Genomic DNA, 25,691 nt, shown 5'->3' on the forward strand with positions numbered 1-25,691 from the left:
ATTTTTGTGAATTTTCCACCGCGATTGTGGAAAAAAAATGCTTCATCGAATGTATTAACTCAATCAATAAATTATTTCTGTTCATACGCCTACAGCTTTTAATATCCACCATTACTCCTTCTACCATTACATCGTATTGAAATTTTTTTTCATCGCAATGTGTGAAGAAGGAATTTTTTCGGACAGTGATAAAAAAAATCTGCTTATCGACTGATGTTAAATTGAATTCCAATACCGACAATCAATAACAGAGGGAATTTTCTCGTATTCCCCGCTCCTAAATGACATTGCTCTCAGTTTGCATCGCGTACCGATAAGGGAGTAATTAAGACTGATAAACGCATCATCAGGTAAATCCTTGAACACTGAGCGACTCCCAGTGGATGATAACAGATTGGTAACTTTGTCGGGGTCAATATTACTGCAATAAAGTGAGGGTTTCGGTAGTCGACACGCGGATGAAACTCGACTCCCCCCCGATTGCATATAATTTGATCGAAATTACGGATTCAAAGGATATTTCATGCCGTTCATTATTTTTTAATCCCGCAACCCCTACGACTTCCCTAAACCTGACTATAAAATTTACCTCCCCGTAAATTTAAAACACCACCAAGAATTCTACCATTAAAAATTTATATTTGCAACAATATAGCGACCCCAGCAAGTGTCCACTTGGTAGATTTCTCTTTAGTTTTCAAATTAAAAGTCCAAACATAAGTTGGCCCCCGAAATTTGGTCTTGTAAACAGGGCACTCATACATATTCCGGACTTCCTGTTTGTCCTGAGTAATAGCCCTGATGTACACGACAGGTACTTGTGGAAACAGCTCCTTTAATTTTGACTCACCAATAGTACCAGCTTGTGTATCCCATCGTGCCCCCTCCATATACAAACTGTTGATGTAAGCACCTTCCCTCGGTGGTGCTGTAAAGTCATCCCTCTGTTTCTTCGTAACATCGCACTGCAAACACATTTTATCCAATGGCCACTGATTTTTTCTCGCCGTTTGTTGCATAATTGCAGTTAAAAATGACTGAGGATTGAAAAAACCTCCTAGCCACACCGACGCCGGCAACTGCAACAATAAACATTATTCATTTATCACTCACAAACGTGCACCTGACGTTAACCACTCACATTGAAATCGGAAGTCCAATTAGCCAATTCGGTAATTCTGTTCAGCAGATCAACAAACCAACCAGTCAACCCCAGACTCGAGGGATAAGCACGTTTAGTCCATGAGGGAGGTACATTATCCATAAATAAGTAGTTCTGCAGGTCCTCCATGTCGGCATTGATCGTTAGTTCTCCCTAGTGATTTAATTCAACTACACTAATCATTACTGAATAAACAACGAGTTAAAGTTTACCTTTAATCCGAGATTTAATTCGTGGAGAGATCGTTTCAATTCATTGCAGAGGATGTTCATTCTTTCGCACTCCTGAAATGCCACAATGGTGAACGGTGTCAAATCGTCGACTTTACTCATAAACTCCTGGATATTGAATTCCTCGGGAAGTTTGTCGGCGAGATCCTCAATTATCCCTTTGACTTTGTCTTCCCTTGAAAAACCACTGGCCGATGCCTCGCCGACGTCCCTCGGCTGCATCTCTAAGACGACTTTGAACAAATTCTCGGCGGTCGCCGTTAGGAAACCTGGAGGGTGCATGCGTTCAACTAATTAATGAAATTGTTTCCGATAGATCCTTTTATTTTTACGTGGATTTTCTGGGGGATGATTGTTCGGATTGGATTAAAAATAAATAAATGTGTTTATTTTCGACTTTAATGTCCTCTCAGGTCCGCACGAATTATTATTATTATGGGATTGTTATCTCACCGATTTCAGCATTAGGATGGAGACCGTAGAGGATTGGGCTTTCGGCTGGTAGATATTCATCTACATACTGGTGATAAGCAGCATAATTGGTATTTTGTGGCGCTAAGAAACCCGGAGCTATATAGAGATCGCCATCGATAAGATCGGGCTGAAGATACTCGAGCAAATATGTTCGACAGAGACGACGATCCCAGTCGTCTGTTATGTGTCCACCGTACATTATTTCACCGAATAGGTAGCGGAGGTCCTCCCACGGTACTTTGGTGGTGCTCTCGAGGTAGTTGTGGAGGACAGAGACACTGATTGTGAGGTCACCGACGTTAAATGGGTAGATCTGGAATTTTTGGAGGGAAATGGACAAGCCGCGTCAGACATATGCAAAGTTCATGCGTGACGCTCCCCCTGATTGGCCGATCTAACCGCCATATGTCGACACTCGAGGCGGGAAATACAAATAGGGGGTGGGGAGCGCGCGGTCTTGTGTTTAATTATGTTAATATCCCACCACTTCCTCATTGGCCGACATTTTTGCACGTAAATCGAAGTTATTTGAAGCTAGTGGTGAGAATAAGTCGGGGGGATTTAAAATGGTGGACTGAACTCATTTATCTCATTGAGAACAGTTTCAAGAATAAGAGGGAGAGATTTCATTTTACTGGGGTGTCATTTTGCCCGAGTCATCCTTACGTTTAAGACAGAAAAAAATATAATCTCTTAATTATGCATTGTATAATATATTCTTTCGTGTAAAACTCACTCGATTCCAGCCCTGGGGTCCAAATTTTCTTCTCTCCGCAACGACAGCATGATAATAGCACAGCGCAAAGAGAATACCTTTGAATTCCGACTCTTTGGTGCACGAATCCAAAGTAGCCTGACTAAAATTGTCCAAAGCTTTGTGAATATTTGCGTGAATACCCGTAGGTGGTTCATTCGTTATCTTTATAGCTGACTCTAAAATTCCCTGTGGACATAGAAAGCCATTTAAGATCCAATACATTGGCATAATTAATGAACCAATGTACACTGGATTGGAAATTTTTTTCATATACCTGGGGTATTATTGATTCATGAGGATCCGGACTGGGTTCTGCACTGATGAATAAACGATAATTCACGTGGGGATGCTCGGACAACTGTTCCATTTTCTTCTCCAAATTTGCCAACCAACTTTTCACGAGATGGATATTCTGAAGTATTACCCAGTGGCCCTCTGCCGCTGACACGTCCATTGATTCTTCAGCCACTGGCTCTTGGCCTTGGCCCAATGATACGTTGTGGAAGTTCTTTCGGTCGAATGTGAAGCCCAGTTGTTTTCCCAATTTTTCTACGTCCTGCAAGATATTTTCAGGGACAGCTTGGCAATTTATCTCCCACCGGAATTATTTGTAAAAGATATTTTGATTTTTCTAAGGCGATTGCCTATAAATAATTAATACCTTCAAGGGATCGACACCTGGCGAGAGGATGAAGAAAACAGGGGCTAGTGCACTTGTCTCTTGGAATGATTTTTCGAACGGTGGTGTACGCGAGTCAACGAATTTTGGGCTCATTTTTTCTTCCACGAAACACCTTAATGAAAATACCCAATTTAATTAAAATAATTGACTCTGAAGACTCATTTGCAAGTTCTATTAACAATTCTATACATTGATAGACAATGTTCTCAATAAAATCTGTAGACAACGAACCAACACTTGAGAAATTTCAGTATTTCGAATTTTCCAATCGGACGGACCACCTGTCATTTCTTTTATCAATTCGCTACATTCTTCTATAAAATTTTTCCTCATGCATATTATGACCCACCTGATAGCATACGTCATCCTATCGAGTCTCAAACATCTCAAAATGCAGAGTCTCTGAAAAGCCGTTTTATTCTTCCACTCTTGCGGAAATTTTTCCCTCTCAGGAGTCTCTGACTCAACAAAATTTTTCCAACGTTTTGCAGCACCCTCGATATCACGATCGAGATTCCGGAAATCGTCAATTCCACTCAGAAACTTTATTCCACCCCAGCTGGTGTTGTTCAGAAAGTCGACAGGACTCTGGACATTCGGTTTATAGGGATATCGTAGAAGGAAGTCAAGTTCATCGGGTTGAATTTCATTGGTTTGGAGGAGTATCTACAGATGTGGGTCAATTGAATTCTTTTGTCGATTCAGATATTCAAATGCAAATAATGAAAATATATTACGAATTCAGGAGGGAAGAAGTGGACATTGATGAATTGTTGCGAATAATTTTATAGATATTAATTACTGAGTTCCGCGTTATGATAATAATCCCTCCATTTCTTATATTTTTTAATTAAACTCCGGTATTTTCGCCTCGTGAATAATTCGATCCCACCTACCTGTATAGTCATTTGTGCCAAAAATATGAGTTTATCACTTTCAAAAAGTCCTCGACTCGTGTACATAAAAACGAGATAAGTAATGCTGTCGATCAAAAGTCCAACTCTCTTGGCAAGGCCATCCGATTTCTCCGCAAACTTAATAGCATTTTGAAAGACAATGCTGAATGCCTTAAGTGAGAACTGATACAGCATATTGATCTTGTTAAGATCGTTGAGAATAAAATACAGTAAACTAGCCCTGGATGCTGCTGGACGATAGCATTCACGTGCTTCATCGATTTTCACAGCCGTCACTTTGGCCTCAGCAACTTTTATCCCAATCTCAGCAGCTGTTTTCTTTGTTGTTTCAAGATTAACAACAAGTGCAACATCACTGAGAATATTTGGGCCAGCTGATGAGAGACGATGTAACAAATCGTCCTCCAACATTTTCAGTGTTATCTTGAACGTATTTTGTTGTTTAGTGAGTTCAGCCTTTGTATTTTCCAAGTCTGGACGTTCAGCCTTAACAACATCACCCAACAATTGTTCCTCTAAGCCATCCTTGGTGACAGTAAAGTTTATCAGTGTCGTTTGTGCTTGCATCTCTGGTTTATAATGTGGATTTGCCAATTTAGTCTGAAGGATTAGACGAAACTTGGGACTGTAATCTACTTCTTTATCACCAATCTTGATGGCACTGTCGTAAAAATTTGATTAACTTCATGATTTTGTGATTACGTGAATAAAATAAACTCACCGGCCTTTTTTTATGAGTACTCTACCCAAGATTGGATCCAATACAGCATCAACTGCCTCCATAATGTTCTCCAGCAGTACAACATCACCATTGGATATGGCAAATTCAATTCGGTCAAGATAATTTCTCTGCGACAGTCTCAGTACTTTTAAATTTTCATTGTACGTTGTTTTAATCCATTTAAGACCTTGCAACTGTGGGTCAATCATTAGGGGCCATCTCGCCGAATTCGTCAGAATAGTCGCGTTTTCTGCTGACATTCGGTCAGCTGGTAGACCTAATTGACGAGAATAGTACCAGTTTAGACAATAAAATCTCTCTCATTCCAATCGTGTATTGGATGCTGGATTGGCAATACAGATGAATTGACTCTACCGTCATTGTTCCACTGTGCAATTTGCGCGTCGTCCGTTAACAAAGAGAGTGGATCTAAATCGAGAGTACGGGGTATTTGGGTCTCCAATTTATCCAGAAAGGGTAACCAGTGAATGTTCAATAGATCTTGTCTGTATTTTCGTGTAAAACAACCGACGTATGATATAAACGCTGTCACCACGAGAACGTCCCCGGGAATCGTTACACTGGACGATTTTAACCTGGCAAATGTTTCATTTGTGTTCGTTAATGGATTATCGACAGTGATTGAACATCCCTTCAGATAAAAATGGAGAATAATTGGGAAGTGATCACTCTCGTCTAAATTTGGGGACAATCCAGGTCGCGAGGAATGAGATGGAGTTTAAGAATTTTTGAAGTAGTCCTGGGGTGAGGACGGTAATGGCTGACATTTTTTTTAGAGGAATTTCTTATGAACAAAGATCAGAAAAAAATTGGGCCCGGAACATTGAATAACATTGATTCAAGATAGAACTAAAAGTCTAAAACTTTTTCTGTGAATTTTCTTTTTCTTTGAGAGATAATGTATGATGTTGCGAGTACATACGAGGCGACGGTTTCAATCCATCTAACTTTCTCCGAACCCAGACCATTTACCAATCTGTTGGCAAGATCAATTGTTAAGGCAGTTGCATCTGCCTCGTCCTGACACTTCTGCTTCTCACCAAGAGCTGTACTCATTTTGGCACCGAGTATCTCCAATACTTTTTGCAATTCCTGAAACGCGTTGAATAATAAAAGACCTAATTAATTATTGAGAGCAATTATTGGTTTGCATTTCAAGCTGTCAATTTCCAAGATTAAGTGAAAATGAAATTTCAGAGTCTGAGTATTGAAAAATAATGACATTCCATTAGTTTTCTCGTGATTTGGTTTATTATTCGGTGAGGTTTGATCAAATTCACTCTCATAGTCACGAATGTGTGTATAAACGCGCAATGCCACCATTTAAATTGATTCAGCTAATTAATAATTGATGATGAGTGCAATAATCACCGATAACCGAGACTGCAGTGAGTTGAGTTTCTCCATCGCGGTCTTCAACTCAGCATTAGCCTGTGCCAACGCTTGTCTCAGTGGTTTAACACTTTCATTAATGTAATGAAAGACCATAATGTTCTTGACCCAACTGCATAGACCAGCAGCTGCCTGTGATTTCGAGTATATAAATTGGGGTTCAAATTCTGAAATAATAAATATATACGTTCAACATTGGACTGATCCACGAATGAATTGAAATATGAATGAACCGTAAGATGACAAGAGACGACAACCTTTATCATTGATATAGGGTTGTATGGCTTTCACAACGTCCGGATGAATATTCTCTTTGTCGTAATTTCGTAGAGCTGAGAGAAAAGCATCAGCACCGCCCATCATCGCTTTGCAGGCTTTCCAACTTCGATCCTTCGGGACTTTGCCCTTTGGGGAAAAGAGAACAAGTACAGCTTGTGCAACGTTTGCAACGGCTTCCGGTGGTGTGCCAAAGGATTTCAGTTCAGTTAGGTTGTTCTGTAACAATATCAAATGGTTAATCATTGAAGACATCCTTCAATACTATCTGGCAGACATTGACACGGTGAAACATGTATGAGACGTTTGAAGTGGTTGTTGCTTGCTATCTGTGATAAATATGTAATGTATGATTTCTCCAATGACAATTACTTTATTAAGAGTGTCCAATGCAGCCTCGGCTTGTCGTACAGCTGGCTCTGCTTTTGCCAAATCCTCATCGCATCGTTTTTGCCTCTCAGATACCCTCTCCTTAATCTCAGCTATCTTCACTTCCTCCTCGGAAACTTTTGAAAACGCAATGGAGAACAATCAGCCCCGTTATACGTCTATTCCATTCCTTTTTCATCCCCCTGGAGTCCCTTTCCACCCAGTCTCAATGACACTCCCCAGTAACTTTTCGTGCAATCTAGTGAGTTTGTTACCTATCGCTTTCTCCACTTCCGCTTTTGTGTTCTCCTCCGTCACCTCAGCCAAGATTTTGTCAGCAATCTCGTTCTTCTTCTTCAAGTCAACTTCCTGAACAGCTAAAATCGCTTTCAGTTCGTCTACCTGTGAGGGATTTTATATGAAAAGTGAGAGGAAGTAAGAGTTGGATTAGTTCGTGCGAGAAAATTGAAAATGGCTTTTATTCTCCTGCCCACCTACCTCGGGGTTTATCGATTTATCGTGTCTAGTGGGCAATTGTTTGTTACCTGTTCAGCACAAGAGGCCAGTTTTGTTAATCCGTTCTCCAGTCTTTCAATCATCCCACGAGAGTTTTTTACTTTTTCGGTTAATAATTTCGAGTACAGAGATATCTGCTCAAGGAATGATTTTGGCGTTGTGTAGTTGTATCGGCGCTCATTCTGGAGATAAATTTCCGATATTTCATTGACACTCGTGTGTACGTAGGACATGAAACGTGAAACTGATGTGCGATAGGAACGAGGCAGCTCTTTCAGCTCCTGCAAAAGTATTTTTGTTTATCATTTTGCTTATCGGAATGAAAATATCAGTAAAAATCACCCGAATAAATCGCGCGGAAACGGATTCCAGGGCATCTCGGGGCCAGTCCTGAAACCAGTTGATGGACGTGCAATTGACCAAGGCCGGAAACTGCCTGGCTCTCTTCCTAAGTGTTGCGCCAACCGGTGAGAAGCACAACACGCACTTAAGTTGCCTCCGTACACGATCGATAAAGAATTTCCAGCAATTCTCCTTTGTGTCCATCATTCCCGTCTGCTTGACCTATTAAAAATGAACAAGTCAATCGAGAAATTAATCGAACGGATTCATGGAACTCCTAGGGAACGAAGGGCGAAGGGTTGAACCTCATTTCTGACGGAATTCACGATGTTGTCCACTTCGTCATCGGCGAATAATTCAGCAATTTCACCGGAGGCCAACATGTCATTCACGACGACCAGGAATCTCTCTTGTGCTACTTGAGAGTCTGTCATAAGGAATGTTATGCCGATATTTTTTAATCCGGCTTTTAGGTACAGACCGGCCAGATCCGCGCGAAGATCGTTTATGGAGTAGCCCTTCCGCAGTTGCACTTGGAAGACCTTGAGAATGGGACGATTGAGTGAGAGGATTTGGGATTTTTTTAGGGCTCCAGGAATATTCTAAAATTGATTTTTGCGTTGTTCGCATTTTTCGACTGACAGAATTGTATTTGGTGCGGCCCTTTCGACCTCTTGAAGATCAATTGGGCCTAGTCTCTCAACAGTTGATCAATTCTAATAAAATTACTTCTATTGTTATTATATTTTCCAGTGGATACTCATAAAAAGTCTTTTGGAAACAATTCCCTGTAGATTTTCACCGAAATTAAATGAACTGACAGTACTGTATAAAGAGACAATATTTGAGTTGGTGAAAATTGTGTTTGACAAAGTCTAGTGTGACAATTTGCTCGGTATTATACTGTACCTCGAGGCTTGAAATAAAGGAGGCCAGACGAGATAGAGATTGCTTTCCACTGCCACCAACACCCACTAACAGTGCGTTACCCCTTGGTGACTCGAGTATACGATTTATTCGGCATACGTGACACATGGCGTCCTCAAACATGACCAGATTCATCGTTGCGACCTGAATCAGCAATTTAAAGAACAATTATAAATAAAATGTTTGTTATTCATCGAGTTTCAAGACTAATTTTCCGACAGTGTAATTTCCGCCTGAATTTCTTCAGAGAAAAAAAACGATTGTTTTCCTCCTTGCGAATTAATTATGGTACATCAACTTAGCTACTTCCCTGGAAATTCAAGACAAAGCCCCTTAAAAAATGACGCATCCTCGTCACTCGCCTAAGGACAAGACGACAGAGTATGCGCCAGAGGGTGGCAACGTCTGCAACAAAGGCATCATCTTTCCCATGCCCTATATTTCTCTCACAATATCTAAATATTCTCACCAGCTCGTTGTAATTCATCACCGCTTCCTCCAATAATTTAATCAACTGCGGCCATTCCCTGATTGGCATGTATTTAGGATCGCCCATTCCCTCGGAAAAGTGACAATAAATAATGGGTTTAGCAAACACCGCTGTCTCCTCGAGTTCCTAAAATTATTAAAAAATTTTTCAATCCATTAGCCAATCGTCAACTACGATCTCCACAATTTTCCAATTTGCTATGTCGAACTTAATCTGAATGTCTACCGATATATTCTTCCGTATTGCATCCTGGAGTAGTGCTTCAAAGGTCCTTTTGTCCTCGAAATTAACCAACTTGTCGCAGTAAACTCTGGTGGCTTCGTGTACATACAGACGTATTCCAGCACTCAAATTGGGAATTGTTTCGCCGTTTGCAAACAGGTAACCCTGCAATATATTGTTACAGTGTATCTACATCTATATATTTGTATAACCAAGGGTATATCGAAGTGGTTGGCATTCACCACCACCTCAATTCCAAAAACAACACCATTACTTGAAATAAATTCGACAAATCACGTAGATTGAATGTGTAATGAAACTTGATGGCTGTTGGCAGAAAATTCATTGTCACTTTGTCGTGTAAAAATAGGGCAGCATTTATGAGTGATTCCACAATTTTTTGCAGGCCCGTATTGATTTTTTGAAGGGGATTTGCAATGTGCTGGTGCAGCATTTGACTATAAATTGTTACTAGAGCATCGCGACCTGGAAAACTGGTGGAAAATATTTTTGGAATAAGAATGACGAGATGAAAGGGGAATATTTATGAATTATTGAGAATGTTACCTGACAGCGAATACTGCAAAGTGCCGCTGTAAGCGTGGATCAATCGTAAAACTTCCTGCGGTTGGGTTCATGCAGGATACGTACTGAGTGTTATGAATATCCTTTAGGGTGAGTTTTCCACGATCGTACCTGGGAAAAATTCGTAATGAAGGTATCGATATTGATATTGAACACTGGTGGACACGCTCGAGAAGTAAAATTTTTGAAAAGTAATATTTTTCATTTTTAAAAGAATTTTTTTCATCTAGTGGACATGTTCCTGCGAAATAATGGATATTGAAGAATTTCTTGTGGGAGATTCTTCGTCATTTAGTTTTGTGGGTTAATAGGGCTGGAGGGCACTATCGTCTGAACAAATGTCTAAGGAAAATAGGAGTTGTCGGCCCTATCAATCACGTTTGTGGGAGTGCCCTGAGTACTGCCAGGAATGAGAAAAAAGTGAATGATGATTTGATTGAATAAAGGTAGTCGAGATCATTTAGCGTTGCTGCTTTACTACGTTGAAACATTCTAACTTATCAATAGTCATCCCTCGCAGCTGCGATTTAAATAAAAAAAAAACAAACATTTGGTGTTGAAGTGCCCTCCGTCCTCACTTCCGGCGAAATTTAATTAAAAATTTTAATACGTCAATTGCAATAATTACACTACTTCATTAAAACCGAAAAATACCAATGATTGTAATCCATGTGCTGGCGTATGAGCGTGTGAGGTTGCACTGTACCGTACGTATCGACTTCCGGCATATTCATATCGTCGACAAAATACACCAACTGTTTCGTACCCGGTGGCGCATAATTACGACCGGCTTTTTTCTCAAGATATTTCTCAAGAATTCGTTGCAGCATTTCTGCAAACATTTGTTCATACAAACATTGATGAATAAACTCGACAAATTATTCTGTACTGTAGACTGTAATGAACCATTCTCCGCTTTCTTTATTATGTACTCACCGGAAGTTGTGTAATAATTAAAGGGAACATTTGCAATGTTGTAATTGTCAGGGAGAGATGAAAGTTTTTCATTCACTATGACGCTCTTTCCGGAACCAGCGCTACCCACCAGCATAACTGGCACTCTTTTCTTCATTAATACGTCCATGAAGAAACGTAAACGGGTTGTTTCACCCGTTGGAACCAGTGTTGACTGGAGGAAAATATAAATTTTCATTGCATTATTCAACTCGAATGTTATAAAAAAAATGTATACAAGGTTCCGTAATTAATGAATGAACACCACTGATGGATGTGCAACCTGAACAGCTGTAGAGTCAAATCAAAAACGTGATGATTGAAAATGCGAATAAAGAGCAAAAAAATTCATTCACATGCCTGCAGGGGAATATCCATATCCAGTTCGAATTTCCCCATGCGTTCGCTCCAGGGTAAAAACTTTTTAGTTTCGTTGTCAATGAAATAATCAAACACAGTTCCATTAGTAGGAAATTTCACGGTTTTAAATTCATTGAGCCACCATTTACTGAATTCATTTCGCCAATCAATGAGTTGATCCTTGAATGTTGGAGAGCCAAATGCCCAAATGCAGGAAAAGGCGAAGTACAATTCGTACCAGTCTTTGGGGCACTCTGGGGGTAGATTTTCGGGGGTTAAAAAGCAATCCAGTAGATTGCAAAGCATTTCTATAAAACATATCTCTGGAATTGGTGTGATCTTCTTGAATTTTATTTTTGAGGCTTCTAACAGCGATGGGATGTACTTATCAAAGAGAATCAAGAGATTTGCTCTCTCACTCCCGTCGCGAGTGTCAATCCAGCTGGTGACGAATCTAAGAATGAAATTACTAAAATACTTTATGGAAAATTAGTCCGTTGACTATTCACTCTCAAATTGACTGTAGAAATTGTTTGCCTTGATTTCTCCAGATCGAAAAAGTTGGAAAATTTAAGTCGAGTAATTTTTTTATTTAGAATTAACATAAGCTTACGGATTCCATCCCAAGTCCTGTGGATTTATGTACAATATTCCCGCCCTGGAAACAGTTGCGGGAGTGGCAGTTCTCAGGTTCGAAATTTCAAAGAGAAGTCTCATGTGTTTAGTCAGAGCTATTCTCTCGTTGCTAGCTAGAGTCAAAACTTTATTGTCGTCCATCACTGTATTGAGGGACTCTATCCACATTGGATCAATATCTCCGTCAAAGACTATCCACTTTGGTCCGTCGCCAGTCATATTCGCTTGGTCTCTCATCAATACGGAGAATAATCTATATTTTTCAATGGGACAATTAAAAATATGCGTCCAAATGCTCATGGTTCTGTTAAACAAACGCAAATACCCGAGAAAATTGTACAAATCGCTGTTGAATGAATTTTTACTAATAATAGTAGAGGTAAAGATACCAGAATTACAGATGAACTCAACGAGAATATCTTTGTTCCCGTCAACTTCCATTGAGAACGGATATGATATAATATTAGATTTTAGTACTCAAACTTGGCGGTACTCTCATGTCATTTTAATTGGAGAAAGAATTAGATGATCAGCTCCATCCGAAAATAATTTATTGCAAATAATTGTATTAAAGGGTTTTCTTTTATACGGCGAGATGAATGTTGATTTAATTAAGTGTATTTTCCGATAACTGAGAATTAATTAGGATATCCTGTGTGTTCAAGAGGGCGAGGGTTCGAGGGTTAATTAATTTGACGTGGAATGCTCATACATTACCCATCTTTCCATTCTCTCGTCGCGGGATTGATGATTCCAAAGAGTTCGTCATTGGTAACAGCTTTTGGATTCAGGTCGTTATAGTAGGGCTTGCGTTTCTGATTCATGTACGTCCGGAAAAGAGTTTTCCAGACCTGGGTTTTACCAGTTCCAGCAAAACCTACTATAAACACTGAATGCCTCACGTTGAAGAGTTCTTCCAATTGGACGACCTGAATTATCGAATGATCCAGGTATTTATGATGGGATCAGGGAGAATCGAATTAAAATAATTTTACCTTCAACACAAATCCATCCTCCGGCTGCATTTTCAAATCAACAGCGGCTCCTCGAATCATTTTTTCGAATTCAAGATCCCTCTTGCGAGGCACATCGAGGGCTGGAAAGAGATCCCCAATGAGTCCCATGAACACCGGAGTATCGTCAGTAACAATTTTTGGTGTATTAAAATCCCTGAGAGCTCTCATTAGAACTTGATCCTCAGGACGATGGCGATCGCCACGTTTCAATTTTCCAGCAACAACGAGAACGGACTTGATTGCCCTCAGTCCCCAGTCGTAATGGTCTTGCTTCGACAGTAGCTCACGACACAGAGTATAAAGTGTGATGAATTTTCGTGCCAATAAGCGCGCCTCCTGAAAGCCCTCAGCCACCAGCATTATTTCGCAGATCAATTCAAAGTCTGGGACGACCATGGCACAGGGTCTGAATACATAAAAATCAACTTTTCCATCTGAATTTGTAAAATGTGGAAAATTGATTGGTTACAAAATACTAAAGTATAACAACTTCCACGCAATTATTGGATCTCCAATGAAATAGGGATAGTACAGTTCAATATAATGTACCTGAATAAAGTTTTCAAATTCTCCGGCAACTCCGTTCTGCCAGCATATCCTGGATTCATTGTAATGAACATTCCAACGGTATTAACAATATTCAATTCCTCGGCGAAAAATAAAAATTTTCTCTTTCGACTTTTAATTCCATCGAGAACACACTTGACTTGCACAGCAACAACAGACAGGACTTCCACCGATATCCTGTTGAACTCATCGAAGCATCCCCAGGCGCCAGTTTGTGCCAGGCCCTTGTAAATGTTTCCACATGACTGAAAAATTCATTGCACGGGGCAAAAGTTCAGTAAAAGACTGATAACACAAGAAACGAAGCTTTATTTTGAGACTTAAATATTTTTGCTATCATTTAAAACGTAAGTTTTCAATAATTTATATTCGTTGATCACTCGAATCAACTTGAATCAAATGAAATGAGATGAAATAGAAAAAAAATTCTAATATTTGGGATTTATTTATCTCTACCCTTACATCGTCCTCGTGATAATCATCACAGGACTCATTCATCGGTGTTTTAATCCAAATAACAACTCACTTTGTAATCCATTTGCTCCGAGCAGTTGAAAACATAAACCATCTGACCCAGCGCACGCCCCAAATCTTTTGTTGTCTCTGTTTTGCCTGTTCCAGCGGGTCCTGCGGGTGCTCCGCCCATTACCAAATGCAAGGATTGAGTGAGGGTGATGTAACATCTGTCTGTCAACGGTGTTATTACTAAACGTGGAACATTCCCCAAGTACTCGTAGGCGTATGCAAAACTTGCGTCGCAGATATTGGCAAAACAGTCGCCAAGTTTATCGTCCCATCTAATGAAAACACACCGTAAAAACAACAATTTTGTGGTAAATTTGCATACATTTTTGTCGGTGAATTAACAGTTGAGGTGATTTTAATAACCTGCATGCGATGTAACCTCTTTTCTTAATTAAAAACTCTTTCCTGTCGTAAGTGCTTGGGTTTCACAAATAGATCGATAAATCTTTACAGAAACTGTCGTGAAAAAAATTAATGTTTCACTAGTTTCCCAGTAATTATCCTTCACAAGTAATTACCATGTTCACGATGCACCAAATTATGATGCTAAAATCTATCAAATCCAAGTATCGCAATACCGTACGTATCGAACTATGTTATGGCCCCTAATTCCGGGAAAAAAAAGGCGGAGCCTACCGCCAAAACAATTGGTAAACCTGTGTCTTAGTTGCGACTGCCATTGAAAACTCGACGAGGTCTCTGCTCGCATAGAGATCAGTTTGGCGCCAACATCCCTCGCGTGTACATCGATCGTACATATCGTCATTATTTTTTGCCGGTCATTTTCAGTTAGTTCGCCACAGAGAATAGTGATAAGTGCGTTGAGTTGATTAATCTGTTTCTTCTGATAATCCTTGAGTGAATTTTCAAAGCCCTCCTCTAATCGTGCAAAAGCCATATTCACCTCAGTGGTCCACCAGATTTGTGTACCGCAGAGTGCTGGCTGTGCTTGATAATCCATTATCCAAAGTTCACGGGGTTTTTCATCGTACGTAGCAACAGCTTGGCCGAAGTGATAACGTACGGTTTTTCGCATAGCATCAGTAACACGATTCAACCATACCTCTACTTTACCAGAACAATCGCAGGTACCATACATATCCATTTCTTCACCATCTTTGGCGATCATTGCATTGGCGATTCTCGACGATTTACCGGCGTCCATTTTCCATTTCAGATTTGCAACGGAGTCGTACAGTTTGGAGAGGTGTTTACAGACCAGCTCGGGATTGTTTCCTGGAATTCAGCGGAACGGTGAGTGTTGAGACCTATTGTTATTATGCGGATTTTCATTGTTTTAATTGCTGGAATGGTATGATGACGATGGCGACTGATTTTTGGACGTTCCCGAGGGGGGTAAAATGGGAAATAATGCGGGGGACGCCACGGCGTCATGCGAGTTTTTTTTTTTTTGATTGGCGTCCGTTTGGGGGGCATATGAGTCGCGGAGGTTTTTTTTTTTTCCAAGAACGGGGGGACGCCGCGGCCTCTGTCATGGCGTCACGCGAGTTTCTTTTGTTTTTGGATTTGTGTCCGTTGCGGGCGCATATGAGTCGCGGAGATTTTTTTTTTTTTTTCCAAGAACGGAGGGACGCCACGGCCTCTGTCATGGCGTCACGCGAGTTTTCTTTATTTTTGATTTCGGTTCGTTTCGAGTGCATATAAGTCGTAAAAATCGACTTTTTTTTCCAAGAACAGGAGGACGCTGTGGCCTCCATCGTGGCGTCATGTAAGTTTTTTTTTATTTTTGATTTCGGCTCTTTTCGGGCGCGTATAAGTCGTAAAAATCGACTTTTGTTTTTTTAAAGTACGGGAGACGCCATGACGTCATGCGAGTTTTCTTTGTTTTCGGATTTCGGCCCTTTTTGGGCCCATATGAGTCGAAAAAATGGACTACCATTTTTTTCGAAGGACTTAAAAAATTGTTAATCGTGTGGGGATCACGTTCATTGCTAGGCATTGCCATTAAAAACACTTATTAATTAAAAAAATTGAATTTCACTCGGTCGTGACGAAAATACCAACAAATTAGGGTATTAAAATCCATTGAAAATTAACATGGACGTGATATGAAATTTCTTATGGAATAATATAATTTGGCTAAGTGCCTCGTGGCTAATAGAGTTAGGTATCTGAGATTTAAAATATATTGATTCATTCAATTTACCATTACTGAGAATATCTAACAGATCAGCTGGTGATATGAAGTAGAACCTGGGATAAGCTAATCTCTTAGTATCCAAATAATTGGATAACGCCTTTTCACAAAGATTCAGTTGTCTCTGCAACTCCTCCAGCTTCTCCAAGAGATTTGATTTATTGGTGGCTTTAACTATATTCGGTATTGTCAGCATCTCCTTGAGTATGTCCTGAAATAATTGAATTTGCATGTGATGTAATATCACACTGAGGTGGGGGAGGGGAATGGAATATGGGTATGATGTCGGGGGTTACTTTGAAATCACGATCTATCTTCTCAAAGCGTTTGGAATCCTCGGGGAGTTGATTTCGTATGTCCTCGGATCCAATGAAAATACTTTCTAGGTGCATCCAAGCACGTTGCACTTCAAACCAAATATTGATTACAGCATCGGCATTGCTCAGTTTCTGCTGCCAGTCAGTTACTGTTGTTATGAAATAACCGACGAATCTTGAGCTCAACATATTTTGCAATTGAACCTGGTGGTCTTCCAATATTTCCACAGTTTCTTCATCAATTTTCAATAGATTTAATTTTGTTCTCTCGTGATACTCTTTACTGAATTCGAGGCTTGTCCAAGTATTGGTCAGTTCCCTCAGTGTTTTTTCCATCGCCATTTCCTTGACTGCTTTGTCAACAGTATTTTTAACTTCCTCTTCATATTTATGGAGTTCAAGTTTCAGGAGATCATCCAGGGTCGTCCTATCGTCCATCGTGAATTTCACCTATTCAATAAATTATGATTCGTTTATCTCGATAATTAATTTCATGTTATGTTATTTACATGTGTCTCAGCCATCAGTTGTTGCCAGTGACGTTCCCTGATGGCAGGATTCTGCAATTCCGATACAGCTCTCAACGATGACATCATATTTTTCACTTGACTCTCGATATATCCGTACAATTCCCAACTTCTGCTGTCTTTATCCAAAACTAGAGTGCAAAATTTAATCAAATAGATCAAGTGATTAATTGAGGAAAAATCGATTATCATTGTCGAGTGATTCCTCAGGCTTTCCACGTCAGTTTCAGCGTCGATAAATTTGCAAAAAAAAAATTCCCAAAGTAGATGAACCCGGGTACTTACGTTTCAATTCTCGTGTTAATTTTTTGCACTCCTGGTCCATTCCCTCGACATCCATCTTCTTCCACAACGTCATTTTCCATTCATCCAAACTCGTTTCAATGACGATGACGTAGTCCCACAATCCCTTCAATAGCTTTAATTCACGACGTACTTCTTTAATGCTTTTGAACTCTTGACCTGGTAGCTCGAATATCTGAGTGGTTTCCATCAACGTGTTTAATTCATCCTCGAGCATTGAAATTTCAGCGTTTATGGAATCGAGTTTCTCATAAACATCTTTGCACATAAAACTGAAAACAATGAGATTTCAATTTATACGAAATGTTTGACCGTCGACTGTATAATTACTGTTATAATTACTTGAATAAGTCATTTCGGTGGAATTTATTGAGATATTTTTGCTGTCGGTAGTCGAAGAAATTCAGTCGTTTCTTGACAAGATCCACTTGGTGATCGAGAAGAGGGGATACCACTTGCTTTATTTGTGCCGCCAATTTTTTAACATTTGTCCATAATTCGGGTAATGTCGTTAATCGATTGAATGTTTCATCCTCAAATTCTACTTGATAGTCGCTGAGTAGATTGATTGTTTCCTTTTATGGGAAGTGAAAATCAATTGCGACATTGATCTTGTCTTTTTCAAAAATTTTCCACTCGGAAAATTCGTAATACGATATTTATTGCACACGGTACCATAAAATAGCGGGGCAAGATGATATTTAATACCTTTAATGGGCCAAACATGTCATCAATTTTATACTGTCTATCCCTAACTTCCTTCAAATAATATATTGTCTGCAGTAAGCCATCGTAGTCATCCTCGAGGACAGGCTGTGTGAACCGATCACCAGCAGAATGCAGAAAATCCGATAATTCCGTTAAGCTGCAATAATTCACTGACATTAAATATTCAAAGATAACAAGAAATACTTTGAGTATCGAACGTTGTATGATAACAGAATGGCTTGTGATACCTCGTATTCACCGAATTCACGAGATGCATTTTTAGAACATACGCCCACTTGCATATTATATTCAGTAACACCCGTTTAAACGGCTTTGTATCGATCCTCAACCATTTGAACAGTATCGTCTCATTCTCAATTTCATCGCACTTCTTATAGTACTCCATAAAATAATCAATTTCCCGCTTAAAGTCTGACAATTCTGGCTTTTTCTCCTTGAGATGTTCGGGAAAATTGTCGGGTGACTGACTCACTAATTCCTTCTCATCGTCGTTCAGTTTTTTCGCAAAACGAAGAAAATTGTTTAAATATTCTTGTCTGTCGTCTAACCATAGCCAACAATACTCCTCGTACGTCTTCATTTTGGGGGGAATAAATTTTGTAATAATGAGTTTGGGGACATATTTGTCTTAATTAGGCATTCGTTAGACCTAGGGGACTCGTGAAACTTACCTGTCCGTACTCTTGGGCCTCAACCAACCCCTGTTTAACTCGGTTACAAGTCTCCTCCAGCATAAATACTATTCTCGAATCCTCAGTTAGATCGATCTTTTTGGGGTGAGTGGGGGGTGAGGAGGGGAAATAAAAAATGGCAATTAGTTACTCAGACGAAGGAGCTATCGTACAGTTACCCATACGATCCCTTACCCCATAATTTTCTCGTTCCAACACCTTCTCTGGGTCTAAACGAGGAATTAATGTTCCCATTTTCATCATATCGAACATCAAATTCTCGTAAAATACGTAGAATCCTTTGGGATCGTTTATTTGCAATGGAGGAAGAAAAACAATATCTGGGGGTTGCAAGTGAAGTTGAACTTCGAAAAGGGGTGATATTGGGGCTTCGGGGTCTGTGTTGTCCAGGATGTAGCAGATACTAAAAAAATTAGGGGGGGAATGAATAATTTTATCATTTTTATCATTAATTTTTCCATCGGTGTAAATTTAAAAAAAAAATACATGAATCAATGTTTCATTAAATTCCATTCCTATTAAACCGTAACACCGAATATTCACCACAAAATTTTCAATTTAATTGTAAAAACTCGGGGGCATTTTAATTGGTGGCTAAATCGATTTTCCATAAAAGTCTTCGAAATTTAATTAAAAAATCAGAGTGCATTTGATACTCCTCTGGGGTTCATGATATGCTCGGATATGTTATTAAAAAATACTGGGTTAAAATGGATCAGATAAATTTGGTACCTCGTTGAAACTGCTTGCACTAAGCCTTGAGATACCAACTGATCAATATAAGCAAGGTAAGGTTTCCACTTGACCTGTCGTGGTGCTTCAAGTTCCATTTCTTTTTCATCTTTCTCCTGCTTTCTCAGTTCTTCAGACTGAGTCATTTCCACGTTCACTCCAACCATTTCTGTTTCTACATCATCACCTTCGCCAAAGCCAGGGTCTGCGTCAATCTCATTTCTGAGAGAGGAAATTGTGAGGTATTACATTTTATTCGATTGGTCTTTCGAATTTCGATTGTCGATATTAAAATGAAATAACCTGTCACTAATCTAGTCCTCAAGTTCAAAAAATTGGGTATAAAAATATTTTCCCATGAAAAATTGCCCTTTTACGTACATTGAAATGTCTGTTTCGTCAATTCTGTCAGTAGTTGCGCCTTCCAACTCGTCACCTTGAAGGTCTGATCCAGATAGATCAGACTCTTCCCCACCATTAAATCCCTCTGGCATCAGATCAAAATAAAGCTTATAATTCTCCTTCAAAACATTGAGAACTTCCTCCCCAAACTCTCGGATGTCCTGATATCTCTTATCAAACCTCGTCTCCCTCTCCCCAACAGCCAGCAAATTTTCTGGCTTCACGTCTTTTCGCATAATCACCGGAACCATTGCCCACTCGTACATCATCTTCATCAATTTTTCAACATTTTTCTGCGCCCTAATAACCCGTGAATGCAAGCTCCTCACGTAATTCAACAGCACCTCGATGTAATCCGGAGTTTCTGTAACAAAATCCCACATCTTTAATTGATGGATTCAACCCCCCCCCCCCGCTGTACATCGAAGAATACCCGGTGAATTCCAATTGTAATGGATCTGACCATCGTCAATCATCCCATCGATCACCTCCAGCTCCTCCTTCAATAGCTCCATCTCAACTCTCGAACTCTTTGTCCTAACTTCATTGTACCTGATATCGATACATCGAATTGTTATTTCATATTAAAACTTCATAGGGGAAATTAAATGAAAGATTTTAGCAATGAAGTTGTATTTAAGGGAAAAATTGTAAAAAAAATTCTAGTTTTGAACACATCGTTGCATTAATTCCATTGGAAAGTAAATTACAAATTAATTAACCAAAGCCCATTGACTATGTCACGGTGAAAGCAATTTCCCCCTTGTTCAACTTGCGATTGTTCAAACCCCAACAAAACTTGGTTCAAACAAGTTCATTTTTCCCCTTTCATGACACACAACATCTCAGTAATTTACCAAGTTGTAATAAGACCGATGTCGTAATTATTTTCAAAGAAAAATTGTGTCCTATCGAAAAGATCGATAGCAGCCTGAGGGAGTTGACTCTTCTGCATTATATACATGTATTTAGTTTCTCTGAGAATGGCATCGAGTTGAGGATCAAAATTAGATTCCAAGGATCCATCATCATTAACGATGAACAGTGTCTTGGTGAGATTTTCATCGCAAATTGTTGGCACCAGTACAGACCACTCGGCGAATATATCATCTTCCGTATTGTTTAAAATAGCCTTCAGGGAGTGGTAAATATTAGTGCTTTGGTTGGTATTATTTTAAGGTGATTTTGGGTGAATTGATCGATTGGATACCTGGAGTTCCTCGTACTTGGCAGTTATCTCGCGTGCTGATTGACTGACGAGTAGTGGGTGATCTATCAACTTTATGGACTCTACAGGATAATTAGTGCGACGCTTCAACTTCATCAGCCAGCATAAAGCTCCAGCTACTGGTGGAAAATATTGATCCAGAGGCATGTAGCCCGTTTCCTCCTTCAGTCTTGTTCCTTGGTCGAAGAGAACCTCAATTGATGGGAAAAAAAATACTTCTGGTTGTTATTTAGTTTATTCATGTCGACAACAGCAACATTATCGAGCTGAATAGGGCTGGGGTGAGCGTAATGAATCATTATTAAAGTTATTGGGGAAGGAAAGGTCTTCTTGAATGAGGAAATTCGAGTCCGAAACGTCGATTGTATTTTCCACAGGGAGAAATACTTTTTGTAAAAATTATTCTGACGTTCTGTGCTATTGTATCAGTCTAGATTTGTTGGTATATGAAGACAGACACTTTCCGCAAATTTTATTTCAATCGGTGATGGAGGAATTTATTTTAGGGGAATTTTTTTGAGGGATTCATGATGTAATTTCACCTTTACGTTGTCTAGACACTCGTGGATTTTTGATAATAGCTCCTCGTAATGATTCAGTAGCTGGGACTGGAGAATTGATCTCAGGCCGATTGATCCAATTTGCCAGATGAATTTTATTATACTTTGAATGGTGTAGCATTCGGTAAATGATTTGTGGAATGTCGTCGCTAGTTTTCGATCGTATTCACTGATCTGTGAGGGAAAATTTTATTCGGGGGAGAATTAGGTGACGAACACAAAATGGGAAGAAAAATTAGTTTTATAGAAGTAATTTACTTTTTCGAGAAAATCTTCTATTGCTGTTGTAAAATCTTCATTCTCTGGTAGTAGAATATTATCTTGAACCCCTCCCAATTCACTATAACTTTTAACAAAATCGTCGTATATTTGAAATACGATCTGACACAATGATTTTCCATTCAAACCACCGATTTCAGTGCGATCGAGTTTCATGTAATCCTGGACGATTTCGAATATGTTCTGGGGATAGAAGATGGGTCAGGAGACGGTTTTATATGACGGTTGGGTAATTTTTATAGGAAAGTTCTCTACGTGGAGAGATGAGGGATTATGAAAATCAATTATTACTTTAATTTGCTGCAAGCGAGTTTCATACTTCCAGAGACGTTCAAAAATGAGTTTCTCATGGAACGTCCAGAGCACTGGTTCCACATCGGGTTTGAAATAACAGTCAATATTGACTCTACAATGTTCAACAACATCTCGGAAGTGCTGAATAAGCCCCAACACTGATACGACTTTCTTCAGAGTGTCGTTTGTGTCACCTTCAAAAAGCGATGAAGGATCCAGAAAGCTGGAGGTCTGGGGGGAGGGTAATAATCGTTGAATTCAGGTCGATTTTTTTGTTTAAATCGCGTACTACTGGAGTTTAAATGATTCAGTTCGAGTGATACTGAGTTATCAGATGAAAAGTCCGAGTAATTCCCTCTGAATTTTTAATCTATTGAAAAATTAATGGAATTCGATGTTGAAATGTTCTCCAAACGTCAAAATAAATTGTCTCGATAATTAAAGTATCACTCAGGTTGACACGAAGGATTTTACGGTTGGGAAGTGGGAAAGGAAAGGTCATTAGTACCTGATTGATAACGAGATTAACGACTTCCGACAGGAGAGTTATAATATGCGTCGTTGTACAGTAATACCGTGAATTAGCCCAAGCTAGGCAAATGCAGTGCATCAAGGGTTTAATTTTCAACTGAAATGACGTCATATCGAGGCCCTCCATCGCCTCAAAGTGCCATTGTAATGGTCTCAAGTACAAATAAATGTCTCTCGCTTCGACGACAGCTGGTAGTGAGAAAAATCAATGCAGATTAAATGTTAAGATTAAAAGTGAGTCAGTGACACAAACCCGCAATGATATTCTTGAATAAAATTTCCAAACTGTTGAGATAAGGGCTTTCAGTCACTTGAAGAAGGGAAACCATTTTCTTAACTCTCGGATCTTTCATCTGCTCGTAGATGGATTCAATATTCCTCAACCTCTGACGCCAGAATTCTATCTCTTGAATTGAATAAAAAATCAATAGACTGAGAGTTAATCGATGCACCATAAATACTAAAAAAAATTTTTTTGATCTCTTCATGAGGACAGATTTTAGAAAATATTATCGATAGTCTAATCTATCATTGATTTAGATCTTTCTCACTGACTTACCGGCTGTCGGCAATGGATGAATTCCACTTTTATCGTTTTTACTACTTTCTTCCAATACTTCCTTAATTTGAAAACTCCATTTGGCGATAGTTTCTTCGATGTTGGACTTCAACTCATAATCCACCCGATCAGTTGTTATATTATCAACTTGAAAAAGTTTTTCAATTCCTATTGGCATTGATAAGAATGTCTCACCCTTCATGTTTCCCTGAAGCTGGTGAATATCGATTTGGTGAAAATAAATTCAATTATACAACAGAATTGGTAAGAGTGTATCTCGCTCTCGGGAGGAATCGAGTGACGGTGACAATGACGAGAAAAACGGAAATTGAATAGATAAAATAAGAGATTTCAGGGAAAAATAAGTTGAGTAATGATAAGGTCTGAGGAGAATTGGATAAAAGGGATATTTTCATGCATCTCGAGATGGAATTCTCGGTGTAAATTTATTCGAATTTATTTAAAGCAAGTGGAAAATAAAATGAATTTGTTTTTATATAGATAATAAATAGTGTTTTTTCACTCTTGTCACGGTTGAACAATTTTAAGTCTTGCAAAACTATTCAGATGGATAAAAAAGGAAAAAAAAAATCAATCGTCAGATATTCGAAGCGATATCTTCGAATATATGAGAGATAGCGAAGTATTCATAGTAACATTTATTGTAGAGCTCAATTCACTCCACAAAAAAGGTCATGATAAAAATTTCGCAATCTCCCCTAGATTTTGAGATATTCATAAAAAATATACCACTACCCTAAAGTGACTTATCTCGTTTTTCCACGTCCCTCCAAATTTCTATAAAAAAATCTTTCGCGAATATTTGATGGAATGAATTTGGTCATTTCGATTTCTCCAAATGCATCAGATTATTACCTCGTAGATAGAATTTTTCATATTGTGTAGATGTTTTTCCACATCCGTCCCTATAAAGGGTGGCCATCTCCCTTGATTTTCGGAATTAGTGAGCATCGGTGTATAAACCTACCGGGTAGATCATTAAATATTTAATGATCTACTTGAACTTTCCGTAAAGAGTATTACGAGTCTTGAAGTTATACCTCTTCCATGAGTACAGCAAAATCCTCAATTGGTTTGGGAGACATATCACCTGGGATGAGCATCTCCCTGTAATTAACTTCTGTAATATTAACCGGCTGTCGTCTGGCAAAGTAGGACGTCTTGACTTTGGCGCCTGGTTGTATTCCCAAGGAAGGAATGAGTACTCCTGCTGAAGACACTTGCATAGTTAACATATTTTCTGTCGGTGTATTGAAAAATTTGAGTATCAAGTCCTGAAAAAAAATAATTTTTCATATCATGTGGCACAGTTTATCAATTAATTAATTCACAGTTTACTTTGGAGTCCTGAGTATTGATCATTTTGCTCCATTTGTCTGGTTTCAAACCGCTTGAGTATTTTAAATACTCAAACAGATAATCAAATCGCGGGTCGTCCTTTTTATCGTCCTTTTTCTCCGTCATTTTTTAATCTTGAAGGTGCGCTCTTAATTATTTGATACTCTTCAAGTTATTCACACGCGTCGGGGGCAGTTTATTCATGACATTAACCGCGAATAATATTGCATTGATTATTTTTTGCATAAACAATTGAATATGGGGTTATCGATCGACGATTGCTGACGATTTCCACTTTACCGGCTGCTACTTGCGCTCAGGTCGCGGTAGATACGAGTGAAGGGTGTCACGGTAGATGTCAGATCGATAATCGAATGAAGGGAGATTTTTTAATGAGTTGGGAATAATTGGGTGAAATATTTTTTCTTCAGTACAAAAATATTGGAAATTTATCTTATCGAATAATGGGAAAAATCTGAGGGGGTGAGACACGTCCATTCACTCTAATCGCAACGATACATTCACCCTAAGGGGAGGCATTGTTATTGTTGAATAATTTAATGGAAATTGATTATTTTTATGACATTCACGTACCTATAGACGATGGAACGTCAACAAGTGTTGATTACATAATCAACTATGCATCAAATCATTATTAGATAGTTCGATAAACTCAATAACCATTTCAATTGTCCGGATAATCTCATTAAAATTCAAAAGTCTTTTTTTCTATCAGAAAATCCGAAACAATATTCAGTATTTACCCAACAGACCCCTGCGGACCAGTCGACACCACAAAAATTCGAAAAATCAGTCAAATCCATGGGCGTGACCCTGACATCCGTCTGTCCCCCAAAATTGTCAAAATTATATTCACCCA

General features: G+C 39.1%; 2 protein-coding genes across 2 annotated transcripts in view; one reads left to right on the forward strand and one right to left on the reverse strand.

Annotated features, from left to right (window-relative positions):
• Nucleotides 1–75: 75 nt before the first annotated feature.
• On the reverse strand, nt 76–24,937 carry LOC135169495 (dynein beta chain, ciliary-like). Its single transcript, XM_064134546.1, has 56 exons — nt 24,812–24,937; nt 24,514–24,747; nt 24,329–24,436; nt 23,453–23,666; nt 23,147–23,299; nt 22,871–23,082; nt 22,360–22,593; nt 22,048–22,251; nt 21,772–21,963; nt 21,212–21,421; nt 20,859–21,133; nt 20,435–20,553; nt 19,981–20,365; nt 19,600–19,821; nt 19,042–19,270; nt 18,847–18,942; nt 18,403–18,749; nt 18,155–18,311; nt 17,789–18,021; nt 17,429–17,718; nt 17,126–17,274; nt 16,596–17,066; nt 16,309–16,510; nt 14,798–15,377; nt 14,143–14,413; nt 13,599–13,861; nt 13,029–13,455; nt 12,751–12,962; nt 12,011–12,286; nt 11,398–11,851; nt 11,020–11,212; nt 10,738–10,915; nt 10,066–10,194; nt 9,773–9,992; nt 9,502–9,663; nt 9,256–9,402; nt 8,769–8,930; nt 8,165–8,401; nt 7,860–8,081; nt 7,547–7,798; nt 7,277–7,403; nt 7,005–7,138; nt 6,614–6,851; nt 6,336–6,523; nt 5,887–6,056; nt 5,319–5,539; nt 4,944–5,220; nt 4,202–4,883; nt 3,655–3,971; nt 3,285–3,417; nt 2,898–3,179; nt 2,603–2,809; nt 1,846–2,179; nt 1,375–1,661; nt 1,142–1,315; nt 76–1,079 (listed from the first exon to the last, which is right to left on the reverse strand). Exons 1-56 carry the CDS (start codon nt 24,935–24,937, stop codon nt 636–638), a joined length of 13,662 nt encoding a protein of 4,553 aa, XP_063990616.1. The 3' UTR covers nt 76–635.
• Nucleotides 15,182–25,691, forward strand: part of LOC135169578 (facilitated trehalose transporter Tret1) — a 220,185-nt gene continuing 209,675 nt past the window's right edge. The window contains exons 1-2 of the mRNA XM_064134680.1: nt 15,182–15,229; nt 15,319–15,395. The gene's annotated coding sequence lies outside the window, so the exon portion shown is untranslated. The remainder of the gene's footprint in view (nt 15,230–15,318; nt 15,396–25,691) is intronic.

This window comes from Diachasmimorpha longicaudata, chromosome 15, assembly GCF_034640455.1.
Source record: "Diachasmimorpha longicaudata isolate KC_UGA_2023 chromosome 15, iyDiaLong2, whole genome shotgun sequence".
Taxonomy (NCBI): Eukaryota; Metazoa; Arthropoda; class Insecta; order Hymenoptera; family Braconidae; genus Diachasmimorpha; species Diachasmimorpha longicaudata.

What these genes read in the sequence shown, in the direction of transcription:
- LOC135169495 (XM_064134546.1), bottom strand. Translation starts at nt 24,937, where the DNA reads ATGACGGAGAAAAAGGACGATAAAAAGGACGACCCGCGATTTGATTAT. An exon ending in CAGTCGCAACTAAGACACAG is followed by an intron (nt 14,414 to 14,797) that starts GTTTACCAATTG and finishes TGTTTTCATTAG; the next exon opens with ATGGGACGATAAACTTGGCG. An exon ending in CAGGACTTGGGATGGAATCC is followed by an intron (nt 11,852 to 12,010) that starts GTAAGCTTATGT and finishes TTTCATTCTTAG; the next exon opens with ATTCGTCACCAGCTGGATTG.